This window comes from Cygnus olor, chromosome 16 (assembly GCF_009769625.2).
Source record: "Cygnus olor isolate bCygOlo1 chromosome 16, bCygOlo1.pri.v2, whole genome shotgun sequence".
Classification (NCBI taxonomy): Eukaryota; Metazoa; Chordata; class Aves; order Anseriformes; family Anatidae; genus Cygnus; species Cygnus olor.
The window spans coordinates 1,623,930-1,649,457 of NC_049184.1; the positions used below are offsets into that span (position 1 = coordinate 1,623,930).

At 42.5% G+C, this 25,528-nt stretch overlaps 1 protein-coding gene and 1 long non-coding RNA gene across 2 annotated transcripts in view; both read right to left on the reverse strand.

Annotated features, from left to right (window-relative positions):
* The window catches only part of MMP24 (matrix metallopeptidase 24), a 50,595-nt gene that overhangs the window by 12,546 nt on the left and 12,521 nt on the right, over positions 1–25,528 (reverse strand). Inside the window, exon 5 of the mRNA XM_040575338.1 lies at positions 10,114–10,275. Within this exon, the coding sequence (XP_040431272.1) occupies positions 10,114–10,275 (162 nt within the window). The remainder of the gene's footprint in view (positions 1–10,113; positions 10,276–25,528) is intronic.
* Positions 14,998–19,839, reverse strand: LOC121078809. Its single transcript, XR_005824754.1, has 2 exons — positions 18,539–19,839; positions 14,998–15,399 (listed from the first exon to the last, which is right to left on the reverse strand). It is a non-coding gene; the product is annotated as an uncharacterized LOC121078809 (long non-coding RNA).

The following is a 25,528-nucleotide window of genomic DNA, read 5'->3' on the forward strand; positions in this document are numbered from 1 at the left end:
GCACAAAGTCTACACCTGGAAAGATCCCTGTATTTTAAGAAGCAGCTAGAAGTAAATCCACAGCATGACTGTAGGGAGGGCTCCAAGGAGTACTGTTGCCTTTAAACAGGGTGAGATGGGCAGCAGTCTGCAATGCAGAGAGGAACACCTGCTGCCAGAGGGAATTGTCTGGGAGGGACCCAAGAAGTCACTGTGTTATGTATGTGTGTGCTGTATTCAAACTGCTTGATGGAAAGACCCATAGCGAGAAAGGGAGCGAATGCCAAGTCTGGGCTGTTCTGCATCTCAGACACAGCAAATGGACAGAAATGCTGAAATCAACAGCCACTCTGGATTTCCAGAAATAATAAGCCAAAAAATCCACACTTTGAGAGAAGAGAGCAAGAATACAGTTTTATAGAGATGACTGTAATAAGATGAGGAGATGAAAATATTTTAAAACTCTCTTTCAAAGCAAAAAAGGCTGAGACAGGAATAGTATCTAAAGACACTAATGTTAAATGTGTCTGACAGGTCAAAAAGACACATAAGCTGATATATGGTGCAGAATAGGGACTATACTGTTGTAATCATATACTATAAATTTAATGTCTCATCAATCATTGGAGGTATTCAAGATTCAGTGAATTAAAGATACAGTTGTTTGGTTTTTTTACGGCATGTAAATCCTGTTTACAGAGATAATTAAAAAAAAACACAACAGAACAGTCTGTTTTTAGATGAGTATCTCTAAATTGTCAGAACAGCTGAATTGTCATGGAAAGAATCAAAACCATAACAAAACAGAGCATTAATGAAATGGATTAAAACTATAGGAGTACAGGCAACTCTGCAAAATCAGGCAATTTGGGAATGGGATATTCTGGTTCAGCATACAGACTAGCGATAGGTACTGTGACAGGCAGAAAGGCAGCAAGACAGGATGGTGGAGCAGCACTGGGAAAAATTGCCCAAAGATGTTGGTGGACTCTCCAGCCTGAAGGCTTTCAGGGCTCACTAGAGAAAGCCATGAATGGAGTCAAGTAGTGTTGGCAAAAGTCTGCTACAGGTGGGAGTTCCAACTAGAGACACAGGAGAACCCTTCCAGCCCAAATGCTTTCTATACCACTACGAAAAAGACCAACAGTGTAAGTGACAGAGGAAATAAAACTGCTTCATTTCCTAGAGTAAAGAGAGCTGTGTAAGAACGAAATAGCAATGTGCACAATGAGAGGGGACAAGGGGATGTGCAGTGCAGAGAGAAGCTGTGGACTCCAGCTTCAGCAGTTTCAAAGATCTGCAGGGTATACCTGCTGCTGGACATCCGGTAGCTGTATTTGTGACTGCAGCTAGTAAAAACAATCCCTTTCTTGTTTCACAGATTTACAGCATCAGGAAGGACTAAGAAACCATCCTGTGTCATCTACTGTGTAGCATGTATCCATACTTCATTCCTGTTCAAACTATGCTAGTTTTTAAGCATATTTAATATTAAAAAGAGAGAAAACCAGAAATGAAAAGCTCACTGCAATTTTTAGTAAAACTGTTCCAGCCAAAAGGTACCCCAGGAATTAAAAGTACTGCCTTTCATTTACAGCTGGGGTTTGGAGAACTTGAATTGGTTCATCTTTCCCAAGGAACACGAGAGGCCGTTCTTGTAGTTTGGTTTTCTGAGCAGGTGCTTGGCCTTGATCCACAATCAAATACACAGACGTCAGCACTGACTGCTGCCACACCTAACTTCAAGGTGGCAGGCCCAGGCGTGGCATCCCTGGGCTTCAGTTCTCTTCTCCCTAAACAAGGGATAAGATGAGTGAGATGCCCCACTTAGATGCTTTAAAGGCAGGTCTCTGGAGTACAGAATGTGGCTGGGCAAAAGGATGGCTTGAGGGCCTTCCCATGGGGATGAAGGTTTACATGGGGTGCTTTTTCTTTTACACCAAGGGCTCAGATTCACAAGCGAGGACCACTCGTACACCAGGCTACAGCCTACCCTACCCGTGCTGCAGGACAGCAGCCACATTCAACTCTCTAAGGCTTATGTGCCGAAAGTCACAGTCTTCCGTAGTGAAGAAGGAAGTTAAAATAGCACCTGAGACTCTTAAAGGCTTTAATTAATCCTAAGATGCGACTGAAATTTGGTCTACAGTTAGGGGGATGGAAAGCAGTAGCACAGCCTGCCCATTGCTGAAGAAAGATGCTCTCTTGTAAGATATGAGCCACTTTTGGAGCCCAACCTGGCATAAAAGCAGAATGAATAGACCCTATAGTGTTTGCCAATCATCACTATTACATTTGTGTCATGACTGTAACCTACCTTCAAAATAGACAGCTAAGGGCAGGATGTAACAGCGTTATGAGCAGCAGAGATGACCGTGAACAAAGAGTTACTTAACAAATGCTGGCACCTTGGTATTTATTATGGAAACTGATTACGCCCACCCTTGATATGACTAACTAGGCAGTATTGCACACAAATCACAGCCTCTATCACTACATTTCCAAGCAACTTCAGAGAATCAGTCAGAGCAAATCTCATTGAGAGAAAATTAAGTGAGAGGCTGTTGCTTGGGTCTGCAATTGAGCCTGAACCCGGTCATTGGGTCTGCACCTAGTTATTGTGTGTGATTCCAGCACCAGGGCCAAACCCTCCCCTGGGGCTGACCCTACAGCCACTCCCACACAAGAAGCAGGCAAGAAACCCCCTGGAGCCAGAAACTCTGCTCTGCAGGGAGGCACCTTGCTGGGAGTTTACAGACACTGTGTGGAGAAGAAGACTTTCTTCCTCTCTATCACAACCAAGGCAAAAAAAAAAGTCAGAAAGCTTTTGGGTCACAGCAGATCACCTTCGGAGTGTGACTTCCGCCACTGGCACTTAGCCTCCTCCCTTCATGCTTCCTCTGTCGCAGACCATCTGAATACCAAGGTGACCTGTGAAGATAACACAGAGAGAGGAGGCATTTAGGAGCCACTGTGTCGATAGTTGAGGACAAAATATAATTGTACTGTCCTCCCGGCTATTGACAGAGTGTTCCCTCAACTGCACAACACCCGCCTGGAGGCATCCTGCACGGCTTGGCATCCATCAGGGCCAGCTCTGCGTGAGCCAAGCGGCTCTCCAAGCCTGCCAGTGCAGAGGACATCCTTTGTTTCAGGTCAGGGGAGAGAACAATCCACCTGCAAACAAAGGTACTTCTTTATTCTCTTAATATTCACTCCAGGAATAAGACTACCAACAGGACTACAGCCAGCAAGTTAGGCTTTTGAATAAAATACAGGGAACTTAGGGTTGTAAAACAGTGAGGTACATGTTTTTTCAGGACTTAGCCATCTATGCAGGTACAAAGGAAAGGCTCTTCAGGTGAAAATCAAAATGTATGATCCAAAGGAGCCTGGGAGAGTGAGAGAAACACATTGGGATGCTCTGCAGACCCCACAGCAGTGGAGAGAGGTCCCTGATCATATTAAATGCGCTAGTTGCCAATGAGCTGTCTCAGGGAGGAGAGATGGTCCACCCACAACAGCTCAGCACTCAGGAAGGACTCACTTCCCTTGCTCTCCTAGTAATCCTGTCCATAGAGCACTTTGATCTTCTGAAGTTAAATTTCAGCAGTTAAAGGGAACTGGATAATTTCAGCTAGTTTGGATATCTTCGGTAAAGTGCACTACAGTCTGCAGAACAAGCCCCAGCACTCACAGTGTACCCAGCAGCTGGGCAGCTGGGTCCTTGTGAGCATCACTAGGTGGCAGGAAGGGTTTCTCACGCCCTTTCTGCAGACATCCTTTGAATGACCGACTGATACCCAGGTAGGTGACAGAGCACTTGCCTGGAAGACAGGAGTCCATGGCTGAAATCCTTGCTCTAAACAAAAAGAAATGCTTTCCTGGGCTCTGTAACAAGGTGATTCACCTTGCATTTGAGTTCTCTGCTTTGGGGTCAATAAAAGTGGGTCCAAAATTCCTGGGCTGACCTTAGGCAGAAGAAGGATGAGAGTTTAGGGCTCTGCAAGATGCTCCAGATGTGGTGCCTGCAGCCCAGTTTCCCTCTGGAAAAAAAACAAACATTAAGAAGCCTGACATTCGCTCCACTTCAAAACAAAGCATTTTTTTGTACTCAGAAAAATCTGTAGGATGAAAGAAGTTTTTCCTGCCCAGCCATACCATAAAGCGGTGTTCCTCCTTTAGCTGAGAAAGCTCCTAAGAAGGGTGGGCTCCCCGCTTTGCCAGGGGACAGCTAGTCAGTGTGGGCCAGCTCCCTCCTCTCAAGCCCAAGGTGTGCAGCTCCAGGGCCAGCGTGATTGCGGATGAGTCCCTGCATCATGGCTGAGACCTCCATGGGTCATGTGGGCCTCACGGATACCACAGGGGACCAGGCGGTTACTCCCTGCCTGCATTTTGGAAGAATGGGAATGGAGACCTGGTGTATAGCAGGTGAGACTCAGTGGATGCACCAGAGGTGGAATCCGATGTTTTGTTCTGGATCCAACAGAGTCGCTAGAAAGAAGGAAAGGTGAACATGAAGGGAAGCAACAGAGAGAGAGAATCTGGTACTTCTGTAGCATGCCAGAGATGTGTAAGCATGACAGATCTTTTCAGTTCTCTTATTGACAAATGCTGTCCTTCTCCTGCCCTCTGTGGAGCACGGATCTAAAAGTCCCAGATCTGGGAGCATCCTCTAGCACTTTGTGTTGTTTCAGGGATGCTAGAAGAACACAAGTGGGGCTGTAGAAAGGCTGATGGTAGTATAGGAAACCCCTCAAAGAGATGTTCATTTCAATTGCTTTTCTGGGTACTGCTGCTGCATAAGTACACGGGATGGAGGGTCACTGGGAATGAGGATACAGTTTGTTTCTATTCTCTGCACTCAACGGAGTGCAAGAGTGCAAGGAGACAGGATTAATCATACCATCAAAAAAAAGAAAAAGAGAGAGAAAATAAAAGCAGTACTATTATTTCTACCATTACCAGTCAGTCTTCCAGCACAGATAACACAGGGAGAGATAATACTACCAGCTGATCAGCTGCATGCCTTAGTTCTTTTATGACACAGTGAAAAAAAAACTGTTCATCTTCTTTGCTTTGAAAGAAAATAGTATTGTCAGTTTGCCAATGAAGTGGAGAGATGGTAACAGGTTTTCAAAGGAATACCGAGATGAACATTTTTGGAAACCTCTGTACTACTGTCTTGAGGACTAATACCTTAGTACAAGCAGAACATTTCACAACAGTTGATCTCACTGGTGGCATCTGTGTGGCCTTTGATGTTTCTGAAGCCCACACTGCTGGGACTCCAGGGCTCGCAGTGCATTTGGATTTTGGGAACTGTGTGACCTTGGGCTCACCTGTAAGATAGCGTGCAGTCTGCTTCCAACTCACCTGGACCTTACCACCTTTGTCCCTGCCACTGCTCATCCACCTGCTCACCAAGCACAGAAACTCACCTTCTTTGCCCCTGCAAAGCAGAAGCTCTAGATGGAATGAGCAGTCACAGGGAGAATCACTCTGTCCTCAAGAGCTGGGATCTCTCAGAGCAGGTACTTCATTTCTGCATGTGAAAATTACCCTTCCAAATTCTGTCTTCTGGTACTTGTCCTTCAGGAGATGAACATCCATCACAGTGCTGCAGAGGACTGTCATTATTGATCATTTGGCATGGGGAGATATACTATAGGCATGCAAATCCATCACGCACAACATGCTTCTCTGTCTCACAATCACTAAAATCATCTAAAATCATCAATCATAGGGGTCATTGGTGTTACTCCACACTCTTACCACCTGCAGAGGCCATTATCAGAAAATGGTCATAATACGAATGTTTCTAGATCCTGCATGACAGCAAAGCTTGCTCTGATGGTCCTGCTCACAATGCAGTGTTGCCGCATGGAGCTTAGAGCCTTTTGCAACAGGTCTTTCTGCTGTTTCATCACAAGCCATCTCACACGTAAATGTAGGTTATATAGATCTAGGATTGCTCTATGGGAAGCCATTGGGAAAAAGGTGAGTTAAGTTGTGAAACCTATGCTTGCTGCACAGGAGTAAAGGGACCAGAAGAAGGTGCTACTTGCTCAGGATCTGCTGATCATCTATACCTGGATGTCAGAGGTGGCACTGTCCAGTGGTGATTAATCTGTTCCTTGGACAGCCACTGGCAGGGTTTTCACTACCAACCTAGACTTCAGCCCTCATGGGATGCAGCACATGCACTGACTAGGAGATCTTCTCTTGGGCTGTGGAAAAAATGTGTGAGGCTAACGTCCTCAGCAGGACTTGGGAGCACTGAGATCCTTGAACTTGTCTCCAGGCTTAATGATTTGGTCTGTCTTTGAGTGGACAGCAGACCATTCCTTTGTGACCTTAGGCTTCAGAAAGCCCTTGAAGGTAATGGCCTGGTTTACCACCTTCAAGTATCCATATAGATATGAGTTTTTTCTGCACCTCATGTTGACCTCTCTGTACCCCAGGCATGGTGTTAGGAGGGTCACTCCTAATATGAGAGGCTGCTTCACAGCCCACTGCAAAACGGTGCTTAAAGCAGGACATGAAGAACAGAAGAAACAGTGTTGAAAGATGATCAATTCAGGTCATGTGACAATGCTATGGCTGAGTATGCCTCCTCTCTCCATCTGCATGGTATCTGCATGCAGCCCTGACTTCAACGCTAGAGCATGTAAAAGAGGCAGTCAACTTAACTGAATATCCAAAGGACCTACACACTAGTATTATTTGCAGTTTAATTCCTTCCTGGCCATGCCACTCATAACACAGGCACAGAAGTACAGTGGGAGATATCTTTCTGAAAAAGACATACAAAGAACAGTCATGGCATTTCCCTTTTTTTGTCAAGGCACAAGCTTCGAAAAGCACCTGTTAGAAGATGGAAGTCCTGCTGACTTGTTTTACAGCCCACTCTGTCACGCATGGTGAGCTGGTGCCCCTTTCATTAGCTCATAAATGGAAATAACATTTTAAACATTGACCTTATACCAACCAGAGCAAAGCACAGATCAGATTTCCTATCACCTGCTGTCTCTCTAGGTGAGTTTTGAAATAAATCCATCAGAAAATAACTTAATCATGCAACAAATCATTGTATGAGAGACTTAGACATATACTTTTCTAATGGACAGAAAATAGAGATACAACATAAAAACACATTTGAAGTGCATCATTGTCAAAAGAAGACAAAGTGAACTTAAATTTCAGTAGAGCCTTGTTCTTTGTTCTAGCAAATTCAGTAGAATGACAAATTGGAGATTTTAGTTGAATTTATTTTTTAAAAAAAGGATGCTATATGCAATGCACTAGCTCTATGACTTATTGACTTTTGACTTAACGACTTTTGCATAGCATGCTCCTACATAATATGTATTGAGCACATGCTGCTGCTCTGTAGAAAATGTCAAAGCATCACATTGTCAAGTGTCAAAGCAGGACATTTTGGTTTTTGGATAGGTGCTTGATAGATGAGCTTTTGGCATCCCCAAGGCAAGATGAGGCAGATTGGCATTGTGGAAATAAAGCACATTAGTTGAATGTTCCTGCTAAAGCTACAAAGAAAGATATTTCAGCAGGCCCTTCTCAGTTCTAAGGCACTCCGATGAAAGGATTTGTTCTCGTATCTCCTGTTCCAGGGAGAAACATAAACCTGCATCTTCCATCTTTTCTTTGTGACCCATAAGAGTAAGACCTAGACTTAAACTAATCTGTAGTTTCCAGATCAGAACTCTGTGCTAAGGGATGAAATCTCTTGCTGGAGAAGCAAAGATCCTAATGTAGAAGCTGCTCCTTTTTCTCCCTGCAGGGCTAGGTATCTCTACAACTAGCAACACCAACCCCAATGCACTTCAGTTCACAGACCTCAGAGATAAGCCTTTCACGATTTCATGATAGTCAACAAACTCATTCCTGATTACTACTTGCACCAGATAGTAATTCATTCATAGTGTTTTTTTCAACATGAGTTTGAATTTTAAGCATATATTGCATAAGGAGAATCTTAAACTTAGTTGTTGGCTAAGGTTTAATGTCACTAGGTAAGTGAAAACTAATTTGAAGTCTAGTGGTGGCATTAAGCCATGGGGAGTACAGTGCTGAGCTCTTTGCTCCATTACAGCTACGCGCAAGAGGCCATGCAGTGCTCTCACAAACTGTCGGCCCCCAAAGGACACTAATAGGCCTTACTGGCCTTGACCAGCCTCATCCATGATCTCCAGGCCCACCCTATCCATGGGCTCAGGAACCCCATTGCAGCCCAGCCCTGGGCACTGGGGCCCTGCCTGAGCTGTACTGATATTGGCTTGAACCACAAATGTGGAAGAAATATGGCTGTCAATTCCTCATCTGTTTCCTTTCCAAAAAGGTATCTGAAAATAGAGAAACCAGTCATATTTTCTTGATTGCACTTTCATTGTCAGATATGAAGTTTTTTTCCCCCTTTCTAATTCACAGGAAGTAAATCAGTATTTCAAAATAGAAACAGCATAGTGACATTATAGCAGCTTTCAGAAATGAAAGCTTAGGTATAATATTTAATGAAGCTTTAATGCCTGCTACCCCAGCACTTTATTTCAAAACCATGCAGAGCCTCTGTCATCCAGAGTATCTGTGTACATAGTGTGTGTAAGTATGCATAATTAAATGATACCACTCGACAATTGCCATACAACTTCATCCTGTTAATGAACACTGAAGAGAAATCTTCAGTTGCACTAATGGAAAGAGCCAGCTCCCCCTCGGTGTACTTCAAGCCATCTTATTTTAAATGTTGGATTTTACTTGAATATCTGCCTTACAGAGAGGATGAACTGCACTCATACAAATGCTTGTTTTTTCCCACTGCCTAGACAAGAGTCAGGGAAATTAGTCCAGACAGAGACATGGCCTTATGTCTACATTTGGACAAATGAATCTCATTCCAGTCACAAAAAAAACCACATAACAAAACAACAAACAAACAAAAAAACAGACTAAAACAATTGACATACAGTTTAGATCTCTGAAGTCTCTCTGTACTTCTCTAGAGTCTTACAGGTACAAATTCTACTAGCAGCAATTTAAAATTCATTGGCAGATTATTCATGTAAAGGCTGACTAGTATTGGGTCTGCTGCTGACCCCAGCAGCAATCCCTTAGAAACACCAGCTTTCTGTGATGATTTCCCACTGACAACCATCTAACAAGTTTTCTTTTTTTTTTTCTTTTTCCTACGTCTAATTCATATAATATCTGCTCTAATGGTACTGGGAGCTAGTATTTTACTCCAGATGTTATACAGCTGTGAATATTGCATAGCTACATAGGGTAAATGTAAGGATAAACTTGTACTTTCCTCAAAGAAAGAAATCAGGCATGTTTGACAAAGCATTGTCCACAAACTACCATGGACTACATCAGATTCAGCGCCTCACAGCCTCACAGCGAGCATCTTCTAGCTCAGCCTGCCCTTAACAGAGGCTCCTCAAACCTGCATCTCCCCCTGTTCCCAGTTTCCTCCAGCCAACCCGCCCTGAAATCCCTGTCCTCATACCCTGATATCCATGACCCTATCACATGGTGCCATAACATCCCCAACCCCTTGGCTTTTTCCCATAATCCCTCCATCTCCTTTTCTCTCTCATTTCCTTGACCCACAACTTTGTGGCATGTTGTACAATGATGTTCTTTTATTTCAGCAGGAGACTAAAAGAAGTGTTCCCTAAGTGGATCCAAACTACTTTTCCCTACCTTCTGTATATGGAGAAAAAAAATGGTGGTATAAATACTTTTTACTTTCCTTGATATTCCAGGCTCTTCACATTCTTCCCCTCTATGTGTGCTGGCTGTTCCTAACAGACAACCCTTGGGTACAGCAATTGGCATTATTTCCCTTTTTACTGGTCCTTGATACTACAGACAGAGTGAGGGATGAAGCAGCAGTGAGATCATTGGTTATCCTGACCTGTGCAAAGATATTGCCACTGGAACAACCATCTGATATTTGTCTGTGGATTAAGGGTTTTAAACAGGTCTCATTAAGCCACAGAAGGAAATCCATCCCGACTGGAAAAATTTTGAGTGTTACCTGTTTGCATCTGTAAACTACTTGCTACACTCAGGCTCAGTGTAAATAGATGAGTGGATAGTGTTGCTCACCATAGATTTTCTGAATTCCTTGGAGGTCATCCTGGGGTAGTTTGAAGTTGTGTGTTTCCATGTACTGGTAGAAAGGAGCCATGATAGCGCTGGGATCATTGGAGTGTTCCAGGCCCAGTGCATGTCCCAGCTCATGGACTGCGACCAGGAAGAGATCGTTCCCTGTGGAAGGAAGGCACAGCTGGTTTAGTATGCAGCCACAGCTCAACACAATCCCAAGCCCTGCTTGCTCATCATGTAAGAAGCAACTGCTTTTCTATCCTACTGCACAGCAGGTCACAGTGTCAGTGCCAACTCCTGGAGATGGCTTTAGTCCTGAAAGTCTGTGTGGCTTTAACAGTCATCATCACAGAATGGGCAGGAGACTCCTTACCAATGGCCACATGGAGCACCTTCAGAGCAGTTAAAACAGGCAGCTGCCTGGAGTGTATGGATACTGGCTGTAGACTCTTTTGTAGTTCACAGAAAATGGCCAATAAAATAGGCAGCTCAGATACCATGGCTTCCTTATCCCAGTGCTGCCAGGAAAGGTGAGAGCGCTGCCAGTCTGCTAATCAGCAAAGGCATATGGCAGGAAGGGAACCTGGTACCCCTTCTGGGTGCTCCCATGCCGTCCTCTGATCTGATCTGGACCACCAAATCCTAAGGGACATCTGTAATGCATCAGCCAGGCTGATGAAGGGAGGAGGCGGGACACAGAAGACAAGAGCTAACACTCACCACCACATACTTGTGGTACAAGGGACAGCCCCACCTCCTCTAGCACAGGCTTCTCTCAGTGTGCTTTGCTTTGCTAGACTCCTGGCACTGCCATGTCAGCAGAAGGTGAGCACTGGCAGAGCCACACAGGAAAAGGCTGGTGACACTCGGTTGAATCTCAAAGGCAGGAGAGAGAAGGATGGAGAAGAGAAGGAACATGTTCCTGACAGGAAAAGAAAGGGTTGAGGAGCCCTATCTGGTAGAAGGGTGAATTTGGGGGTACCTTAAGCTCTCTGTTACAGACATATACTCCTCTTCAGCCCCATGGATCTGGGTCCCCCATCTCCTTGATCTAGAGTGGTCCCTGGATGTCCTGAGGGCATCTTGACATGGGAGGTGACACAAGCAATGTCTGTGTGAGGTGGTGAAGACGCAGCCGACAATAAGAGCTTCCCTGTCAATAAAATGCCTGAGCCCTTCCCCCTGCTTGAATTGTTGAATTGGCCTTCTCTGTGGTGTTTTTGTTTTGTTTTTTTTTTTGCAAGGCACAGACCAAGAGCATTGGCAATCAGACACAGGAAAACACAGTTGGTGGTGGCAGCTCAGTGGCTGCTTTGCAGCATCTCCAAACTGCACATCTCCATTTCATGCATCTTCAAACCACACCTATCTTAGAAAGGCAACAATCTTCAGATTTGTGTTCATGGCTGAGGTGTCCCTGAGACAGGAGTTTTCCCAGTTTCCCAAGACAGGAGTGTAAAACAGTGATTAGTGTAGAACTATCTCCACTTTTTAAATGCTTTTTGCTTCATGTAATCCAAGAAAATGTGATAACATAGAATCAGGGGCCTGCAAATCTTCAGAGCAGGGTACTTTGCCAGCATCTCAAGACATCTTACCAAAAGTAAATAGCAAATAATGTTTATCTGGTTATACATACCACACCAAAATGGTTAAATCATCAGAACATTTGAGTTGGAGGGAATATGCACTTGCCATGTTAAAATACACATTTCAAATAAATGTTCAAACACATTTGTTCAAATACAAACATCCAAAGAAATAGGTGGGCTAAAATCTAGCCATATATGTATTTAAAATACCAGACTTTCTGTATTCTAGAAATCCAAATGGGGATTTACTTTTTGTATTTTTTCATCCATTGCTGGAAAATTTGATGTGTGCAGAACAAGTCAATAAAATGTTCAACATCTTAGTTATAAAATTGATTAAGTAGTTTCATAGTAAAGTTTGGAGGACAGATCATTCTTCATGAGTTTTCAAAAATATTCAAGCTTAGAAAATGCACCCAATGTTCAAAAGTGATTAAAAGACTCAAGGTCCTATTGACAATTAAAAGGACTTAGTTACCTGTATCACTTAAATGCTTGTGAAAACATAATTTTCATTGCCACAACTATTCACACATGGGATTCCAACTAAAGGTCACTCAGCAGAGAGCTGACTTTAATGAGAAGAGGGCTGTGCCCATGCTAAGTGCTTGGACACTCTCCTCACCAAACTGGTGGCATTCTATCCCTTGTTGAAGTATCTAAAGAGTCTTTGTAGTGACAGCATGTCTAGAACTTACCTCTCTGTAAGTCTGCATACAAATCTACGTAAGTCCCTTACCGCTACATAGACTGTACTAAGCATTATCAGGAGCATAATATCTGATACTATCTTCATTTAAATTCAGTTTTAATAGCCTTCAATTACTTTTTTCTGCCCAAAACAAATACCAGCTCGCTCTACAGTTGGAAAACAGAATTGCACAGACTTGTAGAATGGTCAAGGTTGGAAGGAACCTCTGAAGATTGTCTAGTCCAAGCCCCCCAACTCAAGCAGGGTCAAGTAAAGAAGGTTGTCCAGGACTGTATCCAGTTGGGTTTTGAATTTTGAGTTTCTCGTACTGTGAAGCCCAGAACTGGACACAACACACCAGATGGACACAATGCATCACAATGCCTCCACCACTGTTGAGAAGAGAGGATCACCTTCCTTGACTTGCTGGCAATGTTTTTCCTAATGGAGCCCCGGATGCTGTTGGCCTGTGCTGCAGGGGCACAGTGCTGACTCATGTTCAACTTCGTATCCACCATGACCCCCACACCCTTCTCTGCAAAGCTACTTTCTCATACATGTATGGGGTACCTGGGGTTATTCCTCCCTGTGTGCAGAACTTTGCTTTCCTCTTTGAGGAAAATTTCATGAAGCTCTGGCCAGCCTATTTCTCCAGCCTGTTGAGGTTCTTCTGAATGACAGCATCACCATTTGGTGTATCAACCACCCCTCAAAACCGTACATCATCTGCAAACTTGCAGAAGTCCTCTTTGCCATTGTAAAAGGTAGGGAATTTTGCACCATGAAAGAGAATAATATTGCTCATTTTCCTTTTCAAAAGGTAGGCTATGATCTACTTTAAAAAGAAAGCATCAAGTTTTGAAATTGTTGCCTGATGGTGGTCCTATCTCCACCCTTAGGTTGGACTTGCAATGTCTCGTTGTGCACTGTTACCCATTACAGTGTGGAAATTTAGCTGATCTGCAGCAGCCTTCAAAGAAGCCTGGACGTCTCAGATTGTTTCTGTCAGTTCTTGAATACACAGTAAGGTCTCTGGCTGTGTTCTGCACAGCTTTTGTCTGAATAGTACTCTTTTATTAATGTCCAACTTTTATGGAGCAAAACTCAGGAGGAAGGACCATTAGTCTAGCTTGATACTCTTATGGTCATACAGAAAGATCAGGCAATCAGATAAAGCTCCTTAATTTCCTGTTCAGTCCCTGTCTCCACAAACCAACAAGAACAAACTAAACTTGTATTCAGTATACACCAGCCACCTGTGTCATAAAGCAGGGTGAAGAAGGAACTGGCTACCCTTAATTTGTATTTGCAGTGAGAGCTTTCCAGAGAAATAAAACTTCTTTTTGCTAATTTGTACCATAAAATCTGCTTGGTCAGAGACCTGCCTGAAGTGTCTCCTTCCTGATTCTGAGGAGGCATCCCAAAGTTCACTAAAAATTACCAGATAGAGGATAAGCCCCCAAGACTGGGGGCAGTTTTGTAAGTTGGCTCACCGAGTGAAATAGTTTGATTTGCTATGCTAAAACATAAATAAACACAGTTAAATTAGCTTTAAAGTTGGTGGGTGTTCCTTACAAAAACCATGCTATCACCAGATAAAGTTATATCTGACAGCCCACCTGCAACAATATAAAAGCATTGCTCATTATCATCATGCCAAAAGAGGTTAAGAAATTGAATATGTTTGGTTTAACAATTCTATTACTCTCCATGCATACACCAGAAAAAGAATACACACAACTTTAGAAGTAAATTTAAGTTGAATTTTCCTAACTAGAAGATATCTAAATATATGTTTAGAATAACCCCCCTCTTAGCTGACTGATTTAAGATAAATTGCAATATAGACACATATCAAAACCAGTTCTCTGGTTAAGCAATCTCCAGTTGTTTATAAGATATCGCCCTTTCCTAAAGAGATAAGAAACCCATGGTTTTATTGCAACAACACGAAAAACACTTCAGACACATATAAACGATTTATGACACATACGACACATAAAAAAAGATTTATGAATGATCTTCCTTCTAGACGTGTACTCCACCACTCATGCTTCTTTTATTTGCATCTTCAGCTGAAGAAATGGCTATTAAATCAGGGAAGAGACATCCTGGGAAAGGTTTTCATGAAACTGCTAGCACGTGCCTTCTTTTATAGTTTTATTCATTTTAACTACCAACATTCATATAAAAACATTTGCCTAAGAAATGCATTGCATATTAGGGTGTCCAAGTTCTGTAGGTCAGCAAAAACCATTTATTTAAATGCCTATCAGTTTACAATAACAGTTCCCAGGGCTACTATTATGCAAATAGTTATATTACTATCAGTATTTACCACTGAACATGATAGCTGTACATATAGCTGTAATGAGTGTAGGTAGACTCTGTAGAGCACCTAGCACAATGAAGTGTAAATCCAGAGCTTGTAAGACAGCAGCAGTACAATTTAATAATACTGTACATCTGGTTAAGAATACCAGAGCAACTGTGAATCTCTGATCTTTATCTTGCTAGTTTTATATTTTATCAACTGCATCATCATGCTAACCCTGATCTACTTTTTGCAGTTTACTCAGACAATTAATAGACTTACGAAGGTTATATTTTGGAATTTTATTAAAGTAGAAACAATACTTAAGAAGTCAAATCATTGGTTGTGACAATACCATGCATACCATAATTACAGAAAAGATGGCATTAACTTAACATGCTTTTAAAATACATATCAAGTCCAACAACTGTTTTCCAAGCACAACTTAAAGAAGCTTTAGGGCTACTCTAAGCTATGCTTTGGTACTTGCATCTACAGACCTGACCTGTTAGGTCTGAACTGTCAAACAGAAGAACATGCAATTTGTCTTGTGCTCCTCCATTCACCTCCACAACATGCTCTGCTCGAGAAAAGCTTTCAGTCTTGCACATAAAGACCCTGAAGAAGTGATGATATTGCTCTACCATTTGATTGTATCAGGCAAGGGATGTGAAAAACAGCTCTTCAATCTGGAAAGGAAAAAATACACTTTAAAAAGAAAAATAAGCTTCATTTTATTAATAAACTGTTACAGTTGTAAATTTAGCAATCAATATGATACATCTTAGGGATTTAATGAAAACTTTTAAGACAGCTTCATTGGAGAAAGAATAGAGAGTGATATACAATCCTAAAAGGAATTGCACAACAGTTATGTAACAAACTTAACTAATTCAGATTGCTAAGAGAGATGTCCCCTAAAATAAGGACAATTTGACTCTTAACTTTTCTTGTCTGCAGTGTAAACACATTGAGCAACTGCAGTATTAACTCATACAAGATCTGAGATGCTCTCAGCACAAAAATCAGCACAAAAGAGAGGCAGTTTGCCTTATTGGCTCCAAAAGGCAGTGTGCAAACTATGTTTGTTAGTGATGTTACAGACCTAATTAATGCTGCAAGCTGTGCTTCATCTGACATAGTACAGATGAGAACACTCTCCTGTAGAAATTCACAGGAAAAATATAAAATATTTTTCTGGAGTGGTAACACCATAACTGACCAAGGGATATGAAGGCAAGAGTGGACACCCAGGGAGAGGGGAAGCAGTAACTGCTTTCAGCTGGCTCAGTAGCCAGACATGGAAAGAAGAAAGAATGTTCTGCTTAAAAAAATTCTTCCCGTATCTTCCACAAGTGCAGATTTATGCATAGCTTATAATTAAATAAACTGTTACTGAAAAATGATCGACCCCAAAGTGAAAGCCCATATTTGCCTTTTATATCATACAGATCTGTAAAGTAATTCTTTCCCTGACCCCACATCTTTGTAACTCGTGAGAAAGGATTTTTACTCTACTCTGAACACAAATGACCTCTGTTACTCATTAGAAGTCAGTCAGCGGTAGACATTTTATCTTTTTCAGTCAGAATTTGTAAATGGTATGGAACACAAAACTTTCAGGTTTTTACTTTTTTTTTTTTGTAAGACCTATTCCATTTTATAGAAATTTTATTAGCATAGCACTGGCTAATCTGGTAGAACATATGGTAAAGAAAAGGAACACAGAAAATGTACATACAACTTTCACTCCATCAGTATTGAGAAGATGCTATGCTGCTTTTATTTCAAAAAAAATGAAAAAAATGTAATAAGTAACTTAGAGCTTTACTTATTTTTCCATTTTTCAAGGAAAAAGGAAATACTAAAAGCTAAGTATGTGTAAAATAATAAAACGAAAGAGTCAAACTATATTGTTTATACAGTTGTGGCTGATTAAGATAGAAAGTGGAAGTCCAAGGGATGTAAAGTCTACCTTACTGCAAACGGTAAGATCTAGAGACAGTTAACGCAGCTGGGGAACAACGAGAACTCTGAAATAGTCAGAAGGCTGGCCCAGCATGCTCCAAACAGGCCTGGCATAGGCAGTATAGATACAAACCAGCCTACACTACTTGGGATTCTTATTGCCAACCAGCCCATCCTGAAATGATTTTAACTCCTGCTGCCGATGCTGTTCTGGGAATTATGAAAGGAGCTCTCTGCCACAAAGAAGATGATTTCTACTTAGGACACGAAACCTATATTATTGTCTTTGTCCTCCCCTGGCACAGAAGGTTCATGATGGAGCTGTAAAGACTGAGTGGGACTGAGAAATAAAACAACTGGGTTGCAAGAGACATTCCCCCTCAAAGTGGTATTTTCGTTAGATTTTGGCAGAGAAGGCTATACTGGTTCAACTGTCTTCGAAATCTTGTGCTCTTCTTCAGAAACAGAAGGAAGAGAAATGTTGTTTAAAAAAAAAAAACTGCCAACTTTGCTGCTTGGTTGTGATGTCAAGATCTGGAGTATCAGGTGTCACTTCAGTGCTGATGAAATCCACCTCTGACTGCAACTAGATTTTTTTTTTTAAATCACCTCTTTTTCCTTTATTCTCTCCCTGAATGCCTACTCATAGAATATCCTGAGTTGGAAAGGACCCAAAAGGGTAGACACATGTCTACCCAAAAATTCAGACCATATGACTAAGAGCATAGTCCAAACACTTCTTAAACTCTGACACGCTTGATGCAGTGACTATGTCCCTGGGGAGCCTGTCCCAGTGCGCAACCACCCTCTTGGCGAAGAACCTTTTCCTGATATCCAAGCTGAACCTCCCCTGTCACAGCTTAAGTCCATTCCCTCAGGTCCTATCACTGGTCACCAGAGAGAACAGATCAGCACATGCCCCTCCAATCGCCCTCGTGAGGAAGCTGTAGACCGCGATGAGGTCTCCCCTCAGCCTCCTCTTTTCCAGGCTGAACAGGCCAAGTGACCTCAGCCACTCCTCGTATGTCTTCCCCTCTAGGCCATTCACCATCTTTGTAGCCCTTCTCTGGACACTCTCCAACAGTTTCACATCCTTTTTGTACTGTGGTGCCCAAATATCCACACAGTACTCAAGGTGAGGCTGCACCAGCACAGAGCAGAGTGGAACAATCCTTCCCTCGACCACCTAGCAATGCTGTGCTTGATGCACCCCAGGATACGGTTGGCCCTCCTGGCTGCCAGGGCACACTGCTGGCTCATATTCAACTTGCTGTCAACCACAACCCCCAGATCCCTCTCTGCGGGGCTGCTCTCCAGTGTCTCGTCACCCAGTCTATACATATAGCCAGGGTTGCCCCTTCCCAAGTGCAGAACCTGTCACTTGCTCTTGTTAAACTTCATGCGGTTGGTGATCGCTCAGCTCTCCAGTCTGTCCAGATCTCTCTGCAAGGCCTTTCCACCCTCAGAGTCAACAACTCCTCCCAGTTTAGTATCATCATCAAATTTCCTCAAAGTCCTACATCCATTTACTCCAGTCCTACATCCAAATTGTTTATGAAAACACTGAAAAGAACTGGCTGTAAAATGGAGCCCTGGGGAACCCCACTGGTGACTGGCTGCCAGACCGATGTAACCCCATTTACCACAACCCTTTGAGCCCTATCTGTCAGTCAATTGCTCACCTATCGCATGATGTTTTTATCTAGCTGTATGCTGGACATTTTGTCCAGTAGGATCCTATGAGAAACTGTATCAAAAGCTTTACTGAAATCCAAAAGATAACATCAACTGGCTTCCCTTGATCAACAAGATGGGAGATCTTATCATGAAAGGAAATCAAATTTGTTAAACAGGACCTACCCCTCATGAACCCATGTTGGCTGTGACCTATGACTGCACTGTTCCCCAGGTGCATTTCAGTAACACCCAGGATAATCACCTCCGTAATTTTACCAGGCACTGACGTGAGACTGACAGGCCTGTAGTTACCAGGGTCTTCTTTCTTACCCTTCTTGAAAATTGGCACAACATTTGCCAGCTTCCAGTCAACTGGGACCGCTCCAGATTCCCAAGACTGTTGAAAAATAATTGAGAGAGGTCCCACGATGATGTCAGCCATCTCTTTGAGCACCCTGCGATGAATCTCATCTGGACCCATGGACTTGTATGGATCCAGGTGGAGCAGCAAATCCCGCACATGTTCAGGGTTGGCTGGGAGTTTGTCATTCCCACCATCACAGTCCTCCAGCTCAGGACACCCTGGGTGCCGAAGACCATCATCGGCGTTGAAGACAGAAGCAAAGAAGGCATTAAACGTCTCTGCTTTGCCTATGTCCTTATTTGTAAGGTGACCATCCCCATCAAGTAGTGGACCTATGTTTTCTCTGTTCTTCCTTTTTTTGTTCACATATTTAAAAAAAGCCCTTTTTGCTGTCTCCCACAGACCTGGCCAGCTTCAACTCTAATTGGGCTTTGGCCACACAAATTTTCTCCCTACAAAGGCGAACAATGTCCCTGTAGTCCTTCCATGTTGCCTGACCCTGCTTCCAACAGCCATACACTTGCTTTTTGCGCCTAAGCTCCAGAAGAAGATCCCTGGTCAGACAAACTGGCCTTCTGCCCCGCCTGCTTGACTTCTGATATTTTGGAATTGCCTGATCCTGTGCTTTTAGGAGGCACTGCTTAAAGACTGACCAGCACTGATGGACGCCAATGCCTTCAAACGCAGTTTCCCAAGGGACCTTACTAACTAGTTTCCTGAGCAGCCTGAAGTCTGCTCTCCCCATATCCAGGGTTGAAGTTTTGGTGCCAGTTTTCCTTTGGTCTCCAAAAATTCTAAACTCATCCGCTTCATGGTTACAATGACCAAGATGGCCACCAATTGCCACGACCCCCTCTCTGTTCTCAAGAGACAGATCTAGGAGGGCACCTTCCCTAGTTGGCTCCTTTAGAACCTGCACCAAGAAGTTATCATCAAGGTGCTTTAAGAACCTCCTGGACCTGCTTGTGTCAGCTGTGTGATATTCCCAGTTAACATCTGGCATATTATTTCATTCATCTCCTCATTCTGCGGAATGCAGCAAGTTTATTAGAGATACTGCTGTGTTTTGGCTTGCTTCACATCATTTGTTTTCACTGGGTCAGAAAACACAAAGATTTTATCTCACCTTGATTCTCATGTTCTGCCTCTTTAATTTTATTTTTTTTCTTTTTATGGGAATGACATCATTCTGATCCCTACTGGCTCCTTCCTACAAATCTCAGAGTATCTGATTCTCTGTGGAATGAAGTAAAATATTTTACTTTCGTTATACAGAAATCAATAGGATTCCAAATACCTACAGAGCTATATTTATACTCTATGTATCCAACAACTATTGACAAAAGCAATGGATACTAATTTTCTTTTCACATAACACTGTGAACATAAGGTATATTTAAAAGTACTTTGCTTTGAAAGTAGAATTTGCAGGTGATCCTTATTCAAGAATTTTAGCTGTGATCAACGACTATCACTGTCAACATAGCAAAGCTTCAAAATCCAGACCGCACTAGCACAGCACTACCATAATGCCACTTCTATATTTGTATAAATGACAGCATATAACACAAAAGAAAGCACTACTTACAGAGATGCTGTCCAGTACGAAGAAGAATCTGTAGACAGAAGTCTTCCATGTGTGCTGGCGGGCTTTCTCTCTTCACTTTACATTTGTGATTCACACAGTAAATGGAACATTTGTTCCATATGAGTGGCTACGATGACTGACCAGCTTCTCTGGTGGAATTAACTTTAAAAAAAATATAATTTTCAGGTCCTTTTTTTTAAGGCCTTCTATGTTTTGGTGGTTTGACATGACAGGGAAGTAATCTCAAACTCTTGCTTACTTAAGCAAGCCAATTTAATGTCTTTTTACCATGGATGGCTGTTTTGAAACCATGCATCTACATGCTTGCTCAAATTCAGTTCAACATTAAAATATGATTTTAGAGAACTCTGGCTTATGGGAACAGATCTCTCTGAGAAGTTACAGGATGAAACCAACATTAAGTAGGTATGTTTTAGAGACTAAATACTGAACTGACTTTCTTCAATGAAGAAAAGTACTGACCAACAGCATGATCTGGTGCAGTGAACTACTACAGAAAAGTCTGATAGAGTAAGTTTAAATTTTAATGCAATCTTACACCCCAAAATTTCCAACATCTATTTTCAAGTCTTTCAGATAACAGGTCTTCCGCAACAGAGGATAGGTGAGTAGTATCAAAGCAGCTCTGAGTTTTGCTCTGAAAAATTCTGATGCTTACTTTCAACAACAATGTCAGAAGCCTAAAAATAATGATGGATTCAAAATGCCATTTATTAGAACAAAATTCTCTAGATGTGGAGATGTTCTTTACCTGAGAAATCAGAGAAAGAAAAATTTAGAAGTATTTAATAGTCAAAAAGCAACATTATGGGTGTACTGTATTGTGAGTACATATGCTGTCAAGTAGCTCATTGATACTCTGTAGATTTTCTTTGCTGTCCTCAGCATTTCCCCAGAAAACAGATATTAAAATAGTAGTAAAATGAAAAAGAAATAGACAGAAAGCAAGGCAAAACATAGAGGAAACAGGATTAAATTTCAGAATAAATTAAGGATAAATGATTGTACCAAGTTGTGGCATTATGCTGGGTGAAGGGGCAGGGGTTAACGGAAGCTATATTTTCTTTTTCAGCAAGCATGCACTGTACCTGTACAATTCAGGTAACTGGGCTGCAAGCAGACAGTACAGTCGTCCTAGAAAAGTGAATAACAATGCAAATCAAAACAAAAACCAAGAACTGGATACTCTTCATTCCTCCTAGTCCCCTTTCTCCACCTAAAACATTACTATTTTAACTGAAGACATCAAATACAATAAGGATTGTTTAGTAGGCGATGTTTCCAAAGTGATGCCTTTTATAATAAAGAACTACCTGACCAGGTTAGGAAAAAAAATAGCCAAACCTATTTGTACATATCACTTAATACTAGGCAAACTTATACCCCAACTTACATCCAATATATTTATACCATTAATCCGGTGAATGCTTACAGCAACCTTTTACATTCTCGCATTTCAAAAAAGTAACAATAAGACGTGGTACTTTTAAAGAACCTGGAAAAAAAACTTGCCAACCACCTTTATGCACCTATATCCATCAATCCTCCTTCGTGAATAATCTTGATATTAAAAAATACCTGTTTTTAAGAAGAGATTTGCTGACAGAATTTTATGAGCTGAGTATCTTGTTAGAAGCTCAGAGTTGACATGAGAAGTAACTGCAATTTACTGAACTTCCAGGTACTGAAATGCTGTCTTCTTAGCAATTATAGAGAATTATGGAAAAAATTAGATTGAAAGGCAGATCTGAAGGTCATTAGGCCTAACTTTCTGTTTCAAGCAAGACTAATCTCAAAACTGTATTAGGCTGCTCAAGGTATCATGCAGTCAAATTTTGAAAATCTCCCAGGATGGAGCGTCCACAACCTCTCCGGACTCTATCTCAAAGTTGCACCACTCTCTTGGTGAAGAGTTGTCCCCGTTATGCCCATGCCAGATCTTCCTTGTTGCATGTTGTGCTCATCACTTCTTGTTCATTTTTCTGTGCACCTCCAAGTGTAGTTCTTCTTCTCTATAATCTCTCCACAGGTGGCACAAGGCTGCTATTAGACCCCCCTCTTCCCCAGTCCTCTTCCTCACTAGTCTGAACAAGCCCAGTTTCCCTGGTTTCTCCTTGTGTGCCAAGTGCTCCAACCCCTTTTCACCTCAGTGCTCCTGCACTGGACTCTTCCCAGTTTGCTGACACTTTTCTTGTAGTGGGGTCCCCAAACATCATACTCCATTTTTGTTAAATTCGAAATTTGACTGGTTTCAACCATGTAGTACTGACAAAAGGGAAGCTGGCTTTGCAAAATATTTAGCTAAGGAACAAGAAAAGCTTTCTAGAAGAAAATGGTGACAACAGAGAAAGACGAAGAAACAAAGCACAGAATCCATGAGTAATCTGGGTCTCTCAAAGAGCGGCTGTATGTCTGTCTTTGAGCAACTGAATTCCACAGGAGAAGTGGAGATAAGAGGCAGGATCCCTTCTTTAAGAAAGGGGATACAATTGTCACAAGAATCTGGAAGGTTTGGGATATTCCTACTGCCAAGATAGAAAACAGTAAAATTCCAGTGGAAGACACCACTTGAGAAGAGGAGAGAACAGTTCAGTTGGAAGGAACCTGCAAAGATCAGAGTTCAACTGCCTGACCTCTTCAGGGCTAACCAAAAGTTAAAGCATAGTAATGAGGGCATTTGTCCAAATGTCTCTTGAGCACTGACAGGCATGGGGTTCAACCACTTGGCTAGGAAGCCTCTTCCAGTCTTTGACCACTCAACACAGTCCAGAATATTTTCCTGATGCCCTGTCTGACCCTCCCCTGGCACAGCTTTGTGCCCTTCCCGCACATCCTGCCATCGGTCCCCAGGGGGCAGAGACCGGCACCTCCTCAGGAAGCTGCAGAGAGCAGCGAGGTCGCCTCTTGGCCTCCCTTCCTCCAGTCTGGACAACCCAGGTGCCCTCAGCCTTTCCTCACAGGACAGGCCTTCCAGCCCTTTTTCCAGATTTGTTGCCCTCCTCTGGATGCTTTCAAGGACCTTAATGTTCTTTTTATTCTGTGGAGTCCAGAGCTCCACACAATATTCCAGGTGAGGCCGCACCAATGCTAAAGGGAGAATCACATCTTTCAGCTGGCTAGCTACAGTGTGCTTAATGCATCCCAAAATGCAGTTTGCCCCCTTCGCTGCCAGGGCTCACTGCTGGCTCGTGCTGAGCTGCTGTCACCAGCACCCCCCGGTGCTGCTCCTCCTGCTGAGCTGCTCTCCAGCTATGCGTCTCCCAGTCTGTGCCAGTGTACTCTGAACACACTGGCATTGCAGATTAAATGCCAACTCAAAGCTATGCAGCCCCTCCCCAACAACAGGCAAAATTCTCCCTTACAGGCTGTAATACTCACTATCCATCAGCAAGATTCTCCTCCAAAATTAGCTACTCTGACCAAAACTTGTTCCTTGAGATCCTTGCTGAACATTTACATTCACCAGCATTGATGGCTTTTGGCTGCCCTGAAAAATCTGCTGAACAAATGTGATGTCCAGATAGTGGCTTTAGGAGTGCTTGCTCTGCTGTCCAAAGAGCTGTTTACTGAAACAGTGCTAGTTCTTGTGTGGAATCACACAAGGAAAAGTCTGTCCAGTTCTCCTCCGTTGCTAACAGAAGCCTTTCTGGGAGCTGGATCAGGTCCTTCTCCTCCAGAATTTTTGCAATAGCTTCCACATTGATTTGTCACCAAATGAGACCCAGGAAATCTCATCTCTTGTATCAGTGCTGGCAGTGGCTTGTAAACGCTGACACTCGTCTGGCTTTTCTTCAGAAGGCTTTAACAGGAAGCTTTCCAAAGAAGCCTCTGGAGGAACCCACTGGGATCCATAGGAACATGTTTATTGCAATGATTACAAAATCTGTTTACTTCCTGTTACCAAAGACCAGCATTTCCTGCCAATAGTTAGAGAGCGGTCACATCCAGTCTCGCTGAATATAAAACAGTGGTCATTCTACACTTTCAAAGAGAACTTGATGCAGGTGCGAAGCTGTACAGCATGGGAGAATACCTGGAAGAAAGGATGCTGAAAGTGCATCCTGTGAACCGCAAAATGATCAAATGTGATGTGAAGTTGAGCTACACCACAGTGGCTCCAGGAATAACTTGTCAGCTGGGGTTGTTTACTGAGGAAGCTGAAGTGAGTGAACTTGGGCACATTCCCACCTGCACGCCACACAACAAGCAGATGATAGGGAGGATCTTATAATTCAACTCCAGGCTTGCTGAAAGAAGAAACTTCTGGTGATCCCTCGCAGGGCATCATTAACTCAGTACTTACCTTGCTTTACCATTAAAAAGCTTCTCTAAACTTCTTGCCTAAATCAACCCTGCTCCACTTCAAGCCTTCAACCACTGTTTCAGAGTATTTCCTGACCAGGACAGTGCTTGGTACATATAAGCTTTGGAATGAAATCCAGACTGCACAGAAAAACTGCCAGTGGTATCACCACTGCAGATGGGACAACCCCAGTAATGCTCACTCTGCTCACGGGTGGCAACAGCAGAGATGGTGCCATTAGCATAGCTGATAAAACACAGGCACTGCCATTTACAGTGATGGTGACAAAAACAAGTTTTGTCACTACAAACTGAGGATCTAATCGCTATATACAGCTATACAGCTTTATCTATATCGCTATAGAGCTAACAGCTGCAATAGGTTGGCGGATGCCTCACATTTAGGGGTATGGTGTTGACACATGCACAAACAGCAATGATCTTTTAAAAGACCATGAATAAGATTTGCTAGGGATTATTTATGGTGCTATTTATAACGTTAATCTGGGGATTAAAAGTGACTTCCTGTAATCAACCTCAATTAAACAAATGTTTGAGTTCTTAGAGAGATATAAGAGCAGTCATGGTTAATGTGGATATTTAAACTGACAGAACTTATTTTCAGACACTTGACAGGATATATTTTCAAGCTATTCTTGGAAATATATACATACATATTATTAATAGTTTAATATAAAGGCTAGGAAATACTTGATTTAGTCCAGTTAATGGACCATGCACACTTGATCCAAGTTAGGTAAGATACTGAGACAGCCAAGGGAGAGATCACAGCATAGCCAAATCTGCTTACCCTCTTTTGGGCACAGGCTTTTCTGCCTACAGTGGACAACATATGGCAGCAGCTGTGAGTCTTGAGACAGGTAGTTTAAAGTATACT